This window comes from Marmota flaviventris, unplaced genomic scaffold (genome assembly GCF_047511675.1).
Source record: "Marmota flaviventris isolate mMarFla1 unplaced genomic scaffold, mMarFla1.hap1 Scaffold_1290, whole genome shotgun sequence".
NCBI classification, from domain to species: domain Eukaryota; kingdom Metazoa; phylum Chordata; class Mammalia; order Rodentia; family Sciuridae; genus Marmota; species Marmota flaviventris.
In genome coordinates, this window is record NW_027287887.1 from 5,025 (window position 1) to 19,454 (window position 14,430).

Sequence of the window (14,430 nt, forward strand, 5' to 3'; positions counted from 1 at the left end):
ATGATGGGGAAGCCTAGTGCCCAGGACTCCTTCTCAGCCGGGTGCCCAGAAGCTCAGAGGGCGGCTAGGGAGGCATCTTTGCCCAGCCAGCATGGGTCCTGGCCCTGTGTCGCGCCCAGGGAAGCCCACACCTGCGCCAAGGCTCCAGGATTTCTTGTCATCAAGGCGGAGCAGCCGAGGAGGGGCCCAGCTCTGCCCCGGGGCTGGCCCCAGCCCAATCAGGAGGTGTGTGGCCCTGGCGCCAGGCCTGCCCAGAGCAAAGAGTGCTGCTGGCTGCTGCCTGCCGAGCCAACCACCAAGAAGCACGAAGATTGGCCAGGCATCTTCTTAGACCCCGTGGAAAAGAGGAGGAGGAACTTCCTGGGAGACAACCCAGGCTTCGCCAGAGCCATCACCAGTACCAAGAGGACCTGTAGGAGCAGCAGCGGCCAGTCTGATAATGGTCCACAGCTCAGCAGTGGGCCACAGATGTGCCTGCTCTCAGGGGCGGAAACCAAGCTCACCACCGTGGCCTCCAGGCGAATAGGTCGTGGGACATCATTGGGGAAATTCAGGAAAGCCACTGTGAAGAAAGCGTCAGAGGGACGGATTTCCACGGCCCTGCGCCAAGGCTACTTCAGCCTTTTCCTGGAGGAGTGTCACAAGTTCTCGCGGCCCCAGGAGGCGGTGCAGATGGCCTGGAGCGAGGAGCAGATGGCTTACAACAGCAGCCCCAGCGAGGAGATCTACGTGCGCCTGGCCCTGAAGGTGCTCAGGAAGCTGAGGGGTCTGGTGCCCAGCGTGGTGCCGGGTCTGCACAGGGCAGCCCTGTACAGCCGCCTCCGGGACTACGTGCTGAGCCAGGAGCAGCTCCACGGGCACGGCTACCCCTTCCCCCACCCGCAGAAACCAGGGGCCGCCTTGCTCTTGGGCGCGCTGGACAAGCCCAGGCACGGGGTGAGGATCTGCTGCCGCTGTGGCTCCCAGTACGCCGTGTCCTCCTCGGGCCGCTGTGTCAGCGCCGACCTGTGTCGCTATCACTGGGGACGGCTCCAACACCAACCCGTGGCCGCTGGCTGGGAGAGCCGCTACACCTGCTGCTTTGCGCCTGCGGGCTCCAGGGGCTGTCAGGTGGCCAGGCAACACGTCCGGGATGGCAGGAAGGAAGACCTGCAAGGATTCGTGAGGACTGTGGAGAAACCCTTCAGGGAGGACGCCCACCCAGGAGTCTACGCCCTGGACTGCGAGATGTGCTACACCACACACGGGCTGGAGCTGACGCGCGTCACGGTGGTGGACACCGAGATGCGGGTCGTCTACGACACCTTCGTCAAGCCCAACAACCGGATCGTCGACTACAACACCAGGTTTTCGGGGGTGACCCACGACCACCTGGCCTCCTGCCGCACCAGGCTGCCCCACGTGCAGACTGCCCTGCTGAGCCTGTTCAGCGCCGACACCATCCTTATCGGACACAGCCTCCAGTGCGACCTGCTAGCCCTGAAGCTCATCCACCACTCCGTGGTGGACACGGCTGTGCTCTTCCCCCATCCCCGCGGCCTCCCCTACAAGTGCTCCTTGCGCAGCCTCGTGGCCCGCTACCTCAGCCGCAGCATCCAGACCAGCGCCAGCGGACACAGCCCTAGGGAGGACGCCAGCGCCTGCATGCACCTAGTGCTCTGGAAGTTGCGAGAAGATTCCGCCCACAAGGACACCCTCGGACCCCTGCCCTCCGTCTGACCCGCTCTCCTGCACCTCTTCTGGCCTGGCCTTGGACTCAGGCCTCCGCCGAAAACTGCAGGCAAACTCCAGAGCCAACCCCCTCCACTTCCTCAAGACACGCGGGGACCGGCCCACGAGGAGACACAACCAAAAGCTCAGACTCACCCCTCGCTGCCCCTTTCCATTGATTCCCCCGTCCCACACCCCTGTCCACTCTGGATACTGCTCTCCACTGCAACTGGCTCCCAGCCAGGTGCCAGGGGCACACCCCACTGCTCCCCCCTCCACCGTGAACCCCCAGAGACCTGAAGGGCTTCTGCTCCTCTGTGTGGAATGCAGGGATGGAGAATGGGTGGAGGCTGGGCTGGGGCAGGGCTTCTTGAGGCCGCCCTCCGGGTTGTGCTTTTGTACTTTGGGATGCTGTGTTGCTTGGAAAGGGAACCTGCCTGACGCTGTCCGCAGTCACCTCCCTCCAGCTGGGGGAGCAAGGCCTCACGGACGCCTTTCCTCCTGGGGCTGGGAACGTTCACCCCCGCCCCATGCCACCCCCGAGAAAGCGGGGTCTCGCCTCTGACAACCCACTGGAGCAGAGCTGAGGAAACACCGCTGCCTGTCCCAGAACTCTCTCATGAACCCACACCAGGAAACAGCTTGTCTTCCTCCTTCTTAGAGAAGCTCCTGGGAGGATTGCCCACAGGGACCTGGAGACCTCCTCGGCCTAGGAACCGCCACTCCCCGTCACAGGAGATCCCCGATCGCCCCAAGTGCCAATGAACTTTGGTTCCAAATGACTCGTGCCCATTTCTTTTCTTTCTTTTCTTTTTTTTTTTTTTCAATAAAACCCCTCCACTTTCCTTGGTTCCCTCCCATCCCACCCGGCCCGGCCCGTGCCTATTTGTCCCGATTCGCTGTGTGATTTTGCAATCTCCAATACAGTTTGGTGGATGAGAAACTTGTCTCTCTGCTTCTGTTGGCATTTGACAGGGGATGGATGTGGGGGAGTCGGCCAGACTGGGAGTCAGCTAGGAGCCTCGGAGGCATAGGTGGCCGACAAAGGAGATTCTGCCCAGAGTGAGCCTGAGCCTCTCTGGTCTCTCAGGGACGGGGTTGCACTGGGGCTTCCAGAATTGGCCTCTCCAAGCCTACTTGGCCTCCTGCGACCTGGGCCAACCAAGCCAGCGAAGCCCTCAGCAGATGAGATCCCACACCCTCCACTTTCCGGAAGCCCCCAGAAACTGCCAGTCTCTGGGCTTGGTCTTCCCTCTCAGGGGGAGCTCTCTGGACCACCTCTGCCCCAGGGCAGGGACAGAAGAAATGGATGGGGAAGAGAAGTGTGGGAAAGGCAGAGCCAAAGGCCTAGGAAATGGACTTCCCGTGAGGGAGAGACAACAGGATTTCGGGGGGTTGTCACTTTGTGGGCCATATAGGGATCGAGTAGGGCAACAACTGAAGAATTCCTGCCCTTTGGCCGCGGGCACACAGGTGTTCACCACGGGATTTCTTCTCATCCTCTGCACCTTGGTGGACGTTTGCTCATGAGGGAAATTTCAGTCATAAAGCGCTCTCACTCCGTTCTGCTGGGGCTCATCTTTTAGGGTTACCAGGATGATCTTTTTCTGGGGTACCACGAATGGAACTCAGGGGCACTCCACCACGGAACCACATCCCCAGTCCTTGGCATCCTCTGAGAGGCAGGGGCTCACTGGACTTGCCTGTCACCTTGCCCTCACTCAGGCAGCTTTGCAACTCATGATCCTCCTGCCTCAGCCTCCTGAGCCCCTGGGATTCTAGGTGTAGGTCATCCCGTTGCCTGGGGGTACTCAGGATTCACCTGAGGGTTTCAACTGCACCCACCTGGGGTGTGACTACCTTGGAACAGCAAGATTTCAGCCACACAGAAACCAGCTGTGGAACACAGGCTGTGCTTCCATTCCTCAGAGCCAGTGCAGTGCAAGTTAGAAGGACAAATTCGAAGGAAGTCGATACTGACATAGACCTGGTCAGCAAATCAACTTAAAACGGATCTGCACTGAGCTTTCACAGGTGCATGAAGAATTCTTATCATTGAACAGAAGATCCTTCACTTTCACGGATCCCCTGGCCAATATATTTCACAACCTGGTGATTTTCACAAAAACCACACCTCTAACATTTGCACAAGTCGAGATAGACACACATAGAGTATCTTTTCTTCTTTTCTCTCTCTTTCTCTTTCTCTGATTCTCTCTCTCTCTCTCTCTCTCTCTCTCTCTCTCTCTCTCTCTCTCTCTCACTGTCTCTCCATTTTCTCTCTCTGGTACTGAGTATTGAAGAGCCAACTTTGTGCCAACGGTGGATTAAAGTGGCAGCCTGTCCCTCAGAAAGGCATCCCTATGAAACCTCTCTTTCATCTTTTAACACCACAGAGCCTACCTCCCCCACAAGTGACCCTTGTGCCCTGCCTACCAAGGTCCTTGTTGGGTTTCACTCGTATTTCACGTATCATTCCTTGGGCAGTATTCAGAGCAGTGACGTTGAACCCTTGTCCCTCCAACACTGGGTGCTGGAAAGTTCTTCCTGAATTAGGGCCATGGGAAAGAGCAGTGAAATGATGGAAATGGGTGTGAGATCTCTTCCCGTCCTGATCTTCCCAAATGGAAGCATTTCTTCGAACAAAGCCACCGTCGCCCTCCCTTCAAACCCCAGACGATCGGATCTGGCCAGCACACTGTTTCTGGCTTGGGCATCGGAGTCCAAGGGGAAGCATGGCGAAGGCGAGAATGGGGAGGTTCTCACTAGTTGTGACTCCGAAGGGACGGGAAAAACACTATCCCTAGTCCGGCATGAAAACAATCTCATCTCGGGAAGCTTCTGGTCCTGGCCTTGGAGCTCTTTCTTCCCTCTTGCTAAATCTTGACAAGGGCTTAGGTCCGGGAGACCAGGAAAACCAGGTCCAAACCCCATAGACAGAACACATGGGAATCAAGAGGGATTTCCAGCTGTTGGTTTGGTGGTGTCTTGAGGCTAGGAGGATACCCAGTAGGACAGGGAGCTGAAACACCTCAGGGCGCCTTCCCTGTCTTTGGGCTACTCCCAGTGCAACTCCTCCCGCCCTTGGAAAACTGGCCTAGTAGGAGGAAACCAAAGAGAGCAAAGCCAGATCCCTTTGAACCTAGTTTTTCTGCTATGCTCCTGGATGCTAGCCACACTACACCTCCTTTCTCAGAGACTTTCTGAAAGTTCCTAGTGTTTTCTGGTTTGAGGATGGCTGCGAACTTGCGAAGCTTCAGTTTCAAAGGATAGCAAGAAGTAGGTAGCTTGAGAGAGGCCCGGGGCCCGGTGGGAGCTTTGGGGCCCCGCCTATAATCCCAGCAAGTGCAGAGGCTGCCCCAGGAGGACGGCCGGCTCCGAGCCAGCCTCGGCAACTTGGCAAGGCTCCAAGCAACACATGGAGACCCTGGATGTCAAGAAAGTACAGGACAGGACTGGGGACGTGGCTCAGCGGTCGAGTGGGAATGACGTCCATCCCCCTTATCCAACCCCCCAACCCAAATCCAACCCCCCAGCCCCCAAGCCAAACAGAGCAACAGAGCCGAAGATAGAAAGCAATATTATCCATGGGAGAAGACACGGGTCCTAGTCCTAAGACACAAATATATGGGAAGGAAGAGTCTGAGTTTGGGTCCTTAGGTCAAGTCGGGAAGGGAGGAGGAGGGGGTGTCAGTCGGGATTGGGAGGGGCTAGGGTCCTGGTCTTCCCAGCCCAGCTGTCTGCAGCAGGCGTCTCCCAGTGCTCCAGGGCTGAGGGATTCTAGGTGTACCCAACACAGGCCGTGTTCGTGGGAAAAGTGCATCCCGCCCACATCGTGTCCTCAGGTTGTCCACAGGCCAGCGAGGGCTCCCAGAGAAGGCGAGAGAAGAGAAGCCTGAGCTCAGGCAAACAGAGGCCCCCAGGGATGGCAGACTCTAGGGACACATGGCTCCTGGTGCTTTGCGCTCTCTTGGGCACTCCAACTCTCCCAGCTGGACTTTCTTCCTGGCTTGTCCTGAGACAATGAGGGTTGGGAGGCTATAGAATCTGGGGGGGGGGGGGGGGTCGGTGTGTGTGTGTGTGTGTGTGTGTGTGTTTGTGTGTGGAGGGGGGGCGATTGTATGTAGTGAGTTCTCTGGGAAAAGCTCAGGGTAGAGAACCTGGCTCTGAGCTTCGAAAGCAGGAGGTCTTCTCTGACTCAGGCCCCTGCCTTTTCCTACAGGTAAAAGGCGGGGCCTCAGGCTGCTGTGGTTTTGATCCAAGGTGAGGGAATTAGGTGCACACCCAGACAGGAAGGCCCGGGATTCCCCGCCCACCCTGGGCTATATCAGGGCTGAGGGGCAGGGCCAGGCCTTCATTGCTAGGAGCCAGGCGAGGAGAGCAGCCCCACTGGAGGGAGCTGCGGGACTTGGAGACACCATGATGGGGAAGCCTAGTGCCCAGGACTCCTTCTCAGCCGGGTGCCCAGAAGCTCAGAGGGCGGCTAGGGAGGCATCTTTGCCCAGCCAGCATGGGTCCTGGCCCTGTGTCGCGCCCAGGGAAGCCCACACCTGCGCCAAGGCTCCAGGATTTCTTGTCATCAAGGCGGAGCAGCCGAGGAGGGGCCCAGCTCTGCCCCGGGGCTGGCCCCAGCCCAATCAGGAGGTGTGTGGCCCTGGCGCCAGGCCTGCCCAGAGCAAAGAGTGCTGCTGGCTGCTGCCTGCCGAGCCAACCACCAAGAAGCACGAAGATTGGCCAGGCATCTTCTTAGACCCCGTGGAAAAGAGGAGGAGGAACTTCCTGGGAGACAACCCAGGCTTCGCCAGAGCCATCACCAGTACCAAGAGGACCTGTAGGAGCAGCAGCGGCCAGTCTGATAATGGTCCACAGCTCAGCAGTGGGCCACAGATGTGCCTGCTCTCAGGGGCGGAAACCAAGCTCACCACCGTGGCCTCCAGGCGAATAGGTCGTGGGACATCATTGGGGAAATTCAGGAAAGCCACTGTGAAGAAAGCGTCAGAGGGACGGATTTCCACGGCCCTGCGCCAAGGCTACTTCAGCCTTTTCCTGGAGGAGTGTCACAAGTTCTCGCGGCCCCAAGAGGCGGTGCAGATGGCCTGGAGCGAGGAGCAGATGGCTTACAACAGCAGCCCCAGCGAGGAGATCTACGTGCGCCTGGCCCTGAAGGTGCTCAGGAAGCTGAGGGGTCTGGTGCCCAGCGTGGTGCCGGGTCTGCACAGGGCAGCCCTGTACAGCCGCCTCCGGGACTACGTGCTGAGCCAGGAGCAGCTCCACGGGCACGGCTACCCCTTCCCCCACCCGCAGAAACCAGGGGCCGCCTTGCTCTTGGGCGCGCTGGACAAGCCCAGGCACGGGGTGAGGATCTGCTGCCGCTGTGGCTCCCAGTACGCCGTGTCCTCCTCGGGCCGCTGTGTCAGCGCCGACCTGTGTCGCTATCACTGGGGACGGCTCCAACACCAACCCGTGGCCGCTGGCTGGGAGAGCCGCTACACCTGCTGCTTTGCGCCTGCGGGCTCCAGGGGCTGTCAGGTGGCCAGGCAACACGTCCGGGATGGCAGGAAGGAAGACCTGCAAGGATTCGTGAGGACTGTGGAGAAACCCTTCAGGGAGGACGCCCACCCAGGAGTCTACGCCCTGGACTGCGAGATGTGCTACACCACACACGGGCTGGAGCTGACGCGCGTCACGGTGGTGGACACCGAGATGCGGGTCGTCTACGACACCTTCGTCAAGCCCAACAACCGGATCGTCGACTACAACACCAGGTTTTCGGGGGTGACCCACGACCACCTGGCCTCCTGCCGCACCAGGCTGCCCCACGTGCAGACTGCCCTGCTGAGCCTGTTCAGCGCCGACACCATCCTTATCGGACACAGCCTCCAGTGCGACCTGCTAGCCCTGAAGCTCATCCACCACTCCGTGGTGGACACGGCTGTGCTCTTCCCCCATCCCCGCGGCCTCCCCTACAAGTGCTCCTTGCGCAGCCTCGTGGCCCGCTACCTCAGCCGCAGCATCCAGACCAGCGCCAGCGGACACAGCCCTAGGGAGGACGCCAGCGCCTGCATGCACCTAGTGCTCTGGAAGTTGCGAGAAGATTCCGCCCACAAGGACACCCTCGGACCCCTGCCCTCCGTCTGACCCGCTCTCCTGCACCTCTTCTGGCCTGGCCTTGGACTCAGGCCTCCGCCGAAAACTGCAGGCAAACTCCAGAGCCAACCCCCTCCACTTCCTCAAGACACACGGGGACCGGCCCACGAGGAGACACAACCAAAAGCTCAGACTCACCCCTCGCTGCCCCTTTCCATTGATTCCCCCGTCCCACACCCCTGTCCACTCTGGATACTGCTCTCCACTGCAACTGGCTCCCAGCCAGGTGCCAGGGGCACACCCCACTGCTCCCCCCTCCACCGTGAACCCCCAGAGACCTGAAGGGCTTCTGCTCCTCTGTGTGGAATGCAGGGATGGAGAATGGGTGGAGGCTGGGCTGGGGCAGGGCTTCTTGAGGCCGCCCTCCGGGTTGTGCTTTTGTACTTTGGGATGCTGTGTTGCTTGGAAAGGGAACCTGCCTGACGCTGTCCGCAGTCACCTCCCTCCAGCTGGGGGAGCAAGGCCTCACGGACGCCTTTCCTCCTGGGGCTGGGAACGTTCACCCCCGCCCCATGCCACCCCCGAGAAAGCGGGGTCTCGCCTCTGACAACCCACTGGAGCAGAGCTGAGGAAACACCGCTGCCTGTCCCAGAACTCTCTCATGAACCCACACCAGGAAACAGCTTGTCTTCCTCCTTCTTAGAGAAGCTCCTGGGAGGATTGCCCACAGGGACCTGGAGACCTCCTCGGCCTAGGAACCGCCACTCCCCGTCACAGGAGATCCCCGATCGCCCCAAGTGCCAATGAACTTTGGTTCCAAATGACTCGTGCCCATTTCTTTTCTTTCTTTTCTTTTTTTTTTTTTTCAATAAAACCCCTCCACTTTCCTTGGTTCCCTCCCATCCCACCCGGCCCGGCCCGTGCCTATTTGTCCCGATTCGCTGTGTGATTTTGCAATCTCCAATACAGTTTGGTGGATGAGAAACTTGTCTCTCTGCTTCTGTTGGCATTTGACAGGGGATGGATGTGGGGGAGTCGGCCAGACTGGGAGTCAGCTAGGAGCCTCGGAGGCATAGGTGGCCGACAAAGGAGATTCTGCCCAGAGTGAGCCTGAGCCTCTCTGGTCTCTCAGGGACGGGGTTGCACTGGGGCTTCCAGAATTGGCCTCTCCAAGCCTACTTGGCCTCCTGCGACCTGGGCCAACCAAGCCAGCGAAGCCCTCAGCAGATGAGATCCCACACCCTCCACTTTCCGGAAGCCCCCAGAAACTGCCAGTCTCTGGGCTTGGTCTTCCCTCTCAGGGGGAGCTCTCTGGACCACCTCTGCCCCAGGGCAGGGACAGAAGAAATGGATGGGGAAGAGAAGTGTGGGAAAGGCAGAGCCAAAGGCCTAGGAAATGGACTTCCCGTGAGGGAGAGACAACAGGATTTCGGGGGGTTGTCACTTTGTGGGCCATATAGGGATCGAGTAGGGCAACAACTGAAGAATTCCTGCCCTTTGGCCGCGGGCACACAGGTGTTCACCACGGGATTTCTTCTCATCCTCTGCACCTTGGTGGACGTTTGCTCATGAGGGAAATTTCAGTCATAAAGCGCTCTCACTCCGTTCTGCTGGGGCTCATCTTTTAGGGTTACCAGGATGATCTTTTTCTGGGGTACCACGAATGGAACTCAGGGGCACTCCACCACGGAACCACATCCCCAGTCCTTGGCATCCTCTGAGAGGCAGGGGCTCACTGGACTTGCCTGTCACCTTGCCCTCACTCAGGCAGCTTTGCAACTCATGATCCTCCTGCCTCAGCCTCCTGAGCCCCTGGGATTCTAGGTGTAGGTCATCCCGTTGCCTGGGGGTACTCAGGATTCACCTGAGGGTTTCAACTGCACCCACCTGGGGTGTGACTACCTTGGAACAGCAAGATTTCAGCCACACAGAAACCAGCTGTGGAACACAGGCTGTGCTTCCATTCCTCAGAGCCAGTGCAGTGCAAGTTAGAAGGACAAATTCGAAGGAAGTCGATACTGACATAGACCTGGTCAGCAAATCAACTTAAAACGGATCTGCACTGAGCTTTCACAGGTGCATGAAGAATTCTTATCATTGAACAGAAGATCCTTCACTTTCACGGATCCCCTGGCCAATATATTTCACAACCTGGTGATTTTCACAAAAACCACACCTCTAACATTTGCACAAGTCGAGATAGACACACATAGAGTATCTTTTCTTCTTTTCTCTCTCTTTCTCTTTCTCTGATTCTCTCTCTCTCTCTCTCTCTCTCTCTCTCTCACTGTCTCTCCATTTTCTCTCTCTGGTACTGAGTATTGAAGAGCCAACTTTGTGCCAACGGTGGATTAAAGTGGCAGCCTGTCCCTCAGAAAGGCATCCCTATGAAACCTCTCTTTCATCTTTTAACACCACAGAGCCTACCTCCCCCACAAGTGACCCTTGTGCCCTGCCTACCAAGGTCCTTGTTGGGTTTCACTCGTATTTCACGTATCATTCCTTGGGCAGTATTCAGAGCAGTGACGTTGAACCCTTGTCCCTCCAACACTGGGTGCTGGAAAGTTCTTCCTGAATTAGGGCCATGGGAAAGAGCAGTGAAATGATGGAAATGGGTGTGAGATCTCTTCCCGTCCTGATCTTCCCAAATGGAAGCATTTCTTCGAACAAAGCCACCGTCGCCCTCCCTTCAAACCCCAGACGATCGGATCTGGCCAGCACACTGTTTCTGGCTTGGGCATCGGAGTCCAAGGGGAAGCATGGCGAAGGCGAGAATGGGGAGGTTCTCACTAGTTGTGACTCCGAAGGGACGGGAAAAACACTATCCCTAGTCCGGCATGAAAACAATCTCATCTCGGGAAGCTTCTGGTCCTGGCCTTGGAGCTCTTTCTTCCCTCTTGCTAAATCTTGACAAGGGCTTAGGTCCGGGAGACCAGGAAAACCAGGTCCAAACCCCATAGACAGAACACATGGGAATCAAGAGGGATTTCCAGCTGTTGGTTTGGTGGTGTCTTGAGGCTAGGAGGATACCCAGTAGGACAGGGAGCTGAAACACCTCAGGGCGCCTTCCCTGTCTTTGGGCTACTCCCAGTGCAACTCCTCCCGCCCTTGGAAAACTGGCCTAGTAGGAGGAAACCAAAGAGAGCAAAGCCAGATCCCTTTGAACCTAGTTTTTCTGCTATGCTCCTGGATGCTAGCCACACTACACCTCCTTTCTCAGAGACTTTCTGAAAGTTCCTAGTGTTTTCTGGTTTGAGGATGGCTGCGAACTTGCGAAGCTTCAGTTCCAAAGGATAGCAAGAAGTAGGTAGCTTGAGAGAGGCCCGGGGCCCCGGTGGAGCTTTGGGGCCCCGCCTATAATCCCAGCAAGTGCAGAGGCTGCCCCAGGAGGACGGCCGGCTCCGAGCCAGCCTCGGCAACTTGGCAAGGCTCCAAGCAACACATGGAGACCCTGGATGTCAAGAAAGTACAGGACAGGACTGGGGACGTGGCTCAGCGGTCGAGTGGGAATGACGTCCATCCCCCTTATCCAACCCCCCAACCCAAATCCAACCCCCCAGCCCCCAAGCCAAACAGAGCAACAGAGCCGAAGATAGAAAGCAATATTATCCATGGGAGAAGACACGGGTCCTAGTCCTAAGACACAAATATATGGGAAGGAAGAGTCTGAGTTTGGGTCCTTAGGTCAAGTCGGGAAGGGAGGAGGAGGGGGTGTCAGTCGGGATTGGGAGGGGCTAGGGTCCTGGTCTTCCCAGCCCAGCTGTCTGCAGCAGGCGTCTCCCAGTGCTCCAGGGCTGAGGGATTCTAGGTGTACCCAACACAGGCCGTGTTCGTGGGAAAAGTGCATCCCGCCCACATCGTGTCCTCAGGTTGTCCACAGGCCAGCGAGGGCTCCCAGAGAAGGCGAGAGAAGAGAAGCCTGAGCTCAGGCAAACAGAGGCCCCCAGGGATGGCAGACTCTAGGGACACATGGCTCCTGGTGCTTTGCGCTCTCTTGGGCACTCCAACTCTCCCAGCTGGACTTTCTTCCTGGCTTGTCCTGAGACAATGAGGGTTGGGAGGCTATAGAATCTGGGGGGGGGGGGGGTCGGTGTGTGTGTGTGTGTGTTGTGTGTGTGTTTGTGTGTGGAGGGGGGGCGATTGTATGTAGTGAGTTCTCTGGGAAAAGCTCAGGGTAGAGAACCTGGCTCTGAGCTTCGAAAGCAGGAGGTCTTCTCTGACTCAGGCCCCTGCCTTTTCCTACAGGTAAAAGGCGGGGCCTCAGGCTGCTGTGGTTTTGATCCAAGGTGAGGGAATTAGGTGCACACCCAGACAGGAAGGCCCGGGATTCCCCGCCCACCCTGGGCTATATCAGGGCTGAGGGGCAGGGCCAGGCCTTCATTGCTAGGAGCCAGGCGAGGAGAGCAGCCCCACTGGAGGGAGCTGCGGGACTTGGAGACACCATGATGGGGAAGCCTAGTGCCCAGACTCCTTCTCAGCCGGGTGCCCAGAAGCTCAGAGGGCGGCTAGGGAGGCATCTTTGCCCAGCCAGCATGGGTCCTGGCCCTGTGTCGCGCCCAGGGAAGCCCACACCTGCGCCAAGGCTCCAGGATTTCTTGTCATCAAGGCGGAGCAGCCGAGGAGGGGCCCAGCTCTGCCCCGGGGCTGGCCCCAGCCCAATCAGGAGGTGTGTGGCCCTGGCGCCAGGCCTGCCCAGAGCAAAGAGTGCTGCTGGCTGCTGCCTGCCGAGCCAACCACCAAGAAGCACGAAGATTGGCCAGGCATCTTCTTAGACCCCGTGGAAAAGAGGAGGAGGAACTTCCTGGGAGACAACCCAGGCTTCGCCAGAGCCATCACCAGTACCAAGAGGACCTGTAGGAGCAGCAGCGGCCAGTCTGATAATGGTCCACAGCTCAGCAGTGGGCCACAGATGTGCCTGCTCTCAGGGGCGGAAACCAAGCTCACCACCGTGGCCTCCAGGCGAATAGGTCGTGGGACATCATTGGGGAAATTCAGGAAAGCCACTGTGAAGAAAGCGTCAGAGGGACGGATTTCCACGGCCCTGCGCCAAGGCTACTTCAGCCTTTTCCTGGAGGAGTGTCACAAGTTCTCGCGGCCCCAAGAGGCGGTGCAGATGGCCTGGAGCGAGGAGCAGATGGCTTACAACAGCAGCCCCAGCGAGGAGATCTACGTGCGCCTGGCCCTGAAGGTGCTCAGGAAGCTGAGGGGTCTGGTGCCCAGCGTGGTGCCGGGTCTGCACAGGGCAGCCCTGTACAGCCGCCTCCGGGACTACGTGCTGAGCCAGGAGCAGCTCCACGGGCACGGCTACCCCTTCCCCCACCCGCAGAAACCAGGGGCCGCCTTGCTCTTGGGCGCGCTGGACAAGCCCAGGCACGGGGTGAGGATCTGCTGCCGCTGTGGCTCCCAGTACGCCGTGTCCTCCTCGGGCCGCTGTGTCAGCGCCGACCTGTGTCGCTATCACTGGGGACGGCTCCAACACCAACCCGTGGCCGCTGGCTGGGAGAGCCGCTACACCTGCTGCTTTGCGCCTGCGGGCTCCAGGGGCTGTCAGGTGGCCAGGCAACACGTCCGGGATGGCAGGAAGGAAGACCTGCAAGGATTCGTGAGGACTGTGGAGAAACCCTTCAGGGAGGACGCCCCACCCAGGAGTCTACGCCCTGGACTGCGAGATGTGCTACACCACACACGGGCTGGAGCTGACGCGCGTCACGGTGGTGGACACCGAGATGCGGGTCGTCTACGACACCTTCGTCAAGCCCAACAACCGGATCGTCGACTACAACACCAGGTTTTCGGGGGTGACCCACGACCACCTGGCCTCCTGCCGCACCAGGCTGCCCCACGTGCAGACTGCCCTGCTGAGCCTGTTCAGCGCCGACACCATCCTTATCGGACACAGCCTCCAGTGCGACCTGCTAGCCCTGAAGCTCATCCACCACTCCGTGGTGGACACGGCTGTGCTCTTCCCCCATCCCCGCGGCCTCCCCTACAAGTGCTCCTTGCGCAGCCTCGTGGCCCGCTACCTCAGCCGCAGCATCCAGACCAGCGCCAGCGGACACAGCCCTAGGGAGGACGCCAGCGCCTGCATGCACCTAGTGCTCTGGAAGTTGCGAGAAGATTCCGCCCACAAGGACACCCTCGGACCCCTGCCCTCCGTCTGACCCGCTCTCCTGCACCTCTTCTGGCCTGGCCTTGGACTCAGGCCTCCGCCGAAAACTGCAGGCAAACTCCAGAGCCAACCCCCTCCACTTCCTCAAGACACGCGGGGACCGGCCCACGAGGAGACACAACCAAAAGCTCAGACTCACCCCTCGCTGCCCCTTTCCATTGATTCCCCCGTCCCACACCCCTGTCCACTCTGGATACTGCTCTCCACTGCAACTGGCTCCCAGCCAGGTGCCAGGGGCACACCCCACTGCTCCCCCCTCCACCGTGAACCCCCAGAGACCTGAAGGGCTTCTGCTCCTCTGTGTGGAATGCAGGGATGGAGAATGGGTGGAGGCTGGGCTGGGGCAGGGCTTCTTGAGGCCGCCCTCCGGGTTGTGCTTTTGTACTTTGGGATGCTGTGTTGCTTGGAAAGGGAACCTGCCTGACGCTGTCCGCAGTCACCTCCCTCCAGCTGGGGGAGCAAGG

General features: G+C 58.9%; 3 protein-coding genes across 3 annotated transcripts; all 3 read left to right on the forward strand.

The window, feature by feature from the left end:
• On the forward strand, positions 1-1,719 carry LOC139703773 (putative exonuclease GOR). The gene has a single exon (XM_071607197.1). It carries the CDS (start codon positions 1-3, stop codon positions 1,717-1,719), a length of 1,719 nt encoding a protein of 572 aa, XP_071463298.1.
• Positions 1,720-6,129: 4,410 nt separating this feature from the next.
• Positions 6,130-7,848, forward strand: LOC139703774 (putative exonuclease GOR). The gene has a single exon (XM_071607198.1). The coding sequence runs from the start codon at positions 6,130-6,132 to the stop codon at positions 7,846-7,848; it is 1,719 nt and encodes a 572-aa protein (XP_071463299.1).
• Positions 7,849-10,556: 2,708 nt separating this feature from the next.
• LOC139703775 (putative exonuclease GOR) lies at positions 10,557-13,958 on the forward strand. Its single transcript, XM_071607199.1, is given in 4 exon segments — positions 10,557-10,565; positions 12,043-12,083; positions 12,358-13,435; positions 13,437-13,958. Coding segments are annotated over 4 exon segments (1,650 nt in total).
• The last annotated feature ends 472 nt before the right edge of the window (positions 13,959-14,430 follow it).

What these genes read in the sequence shown, in the direction of transcription:
- LOC139703773 (XM_071607197.1), top strand. Translation starts at nt 1, where the DNA reads ATGATGGGGAAGCCTAGTGCCCAGGACTCCTTCTCAGCCGGGTGCCCA.
- LOC139703774 (XM_071607198.1), top strand. Translation starts at nt 6,130, where the DNA reads ATGATGGGGAAGCCTAGTGCCCAGGACTCCTTCTCAGCCGGGTGCCCA.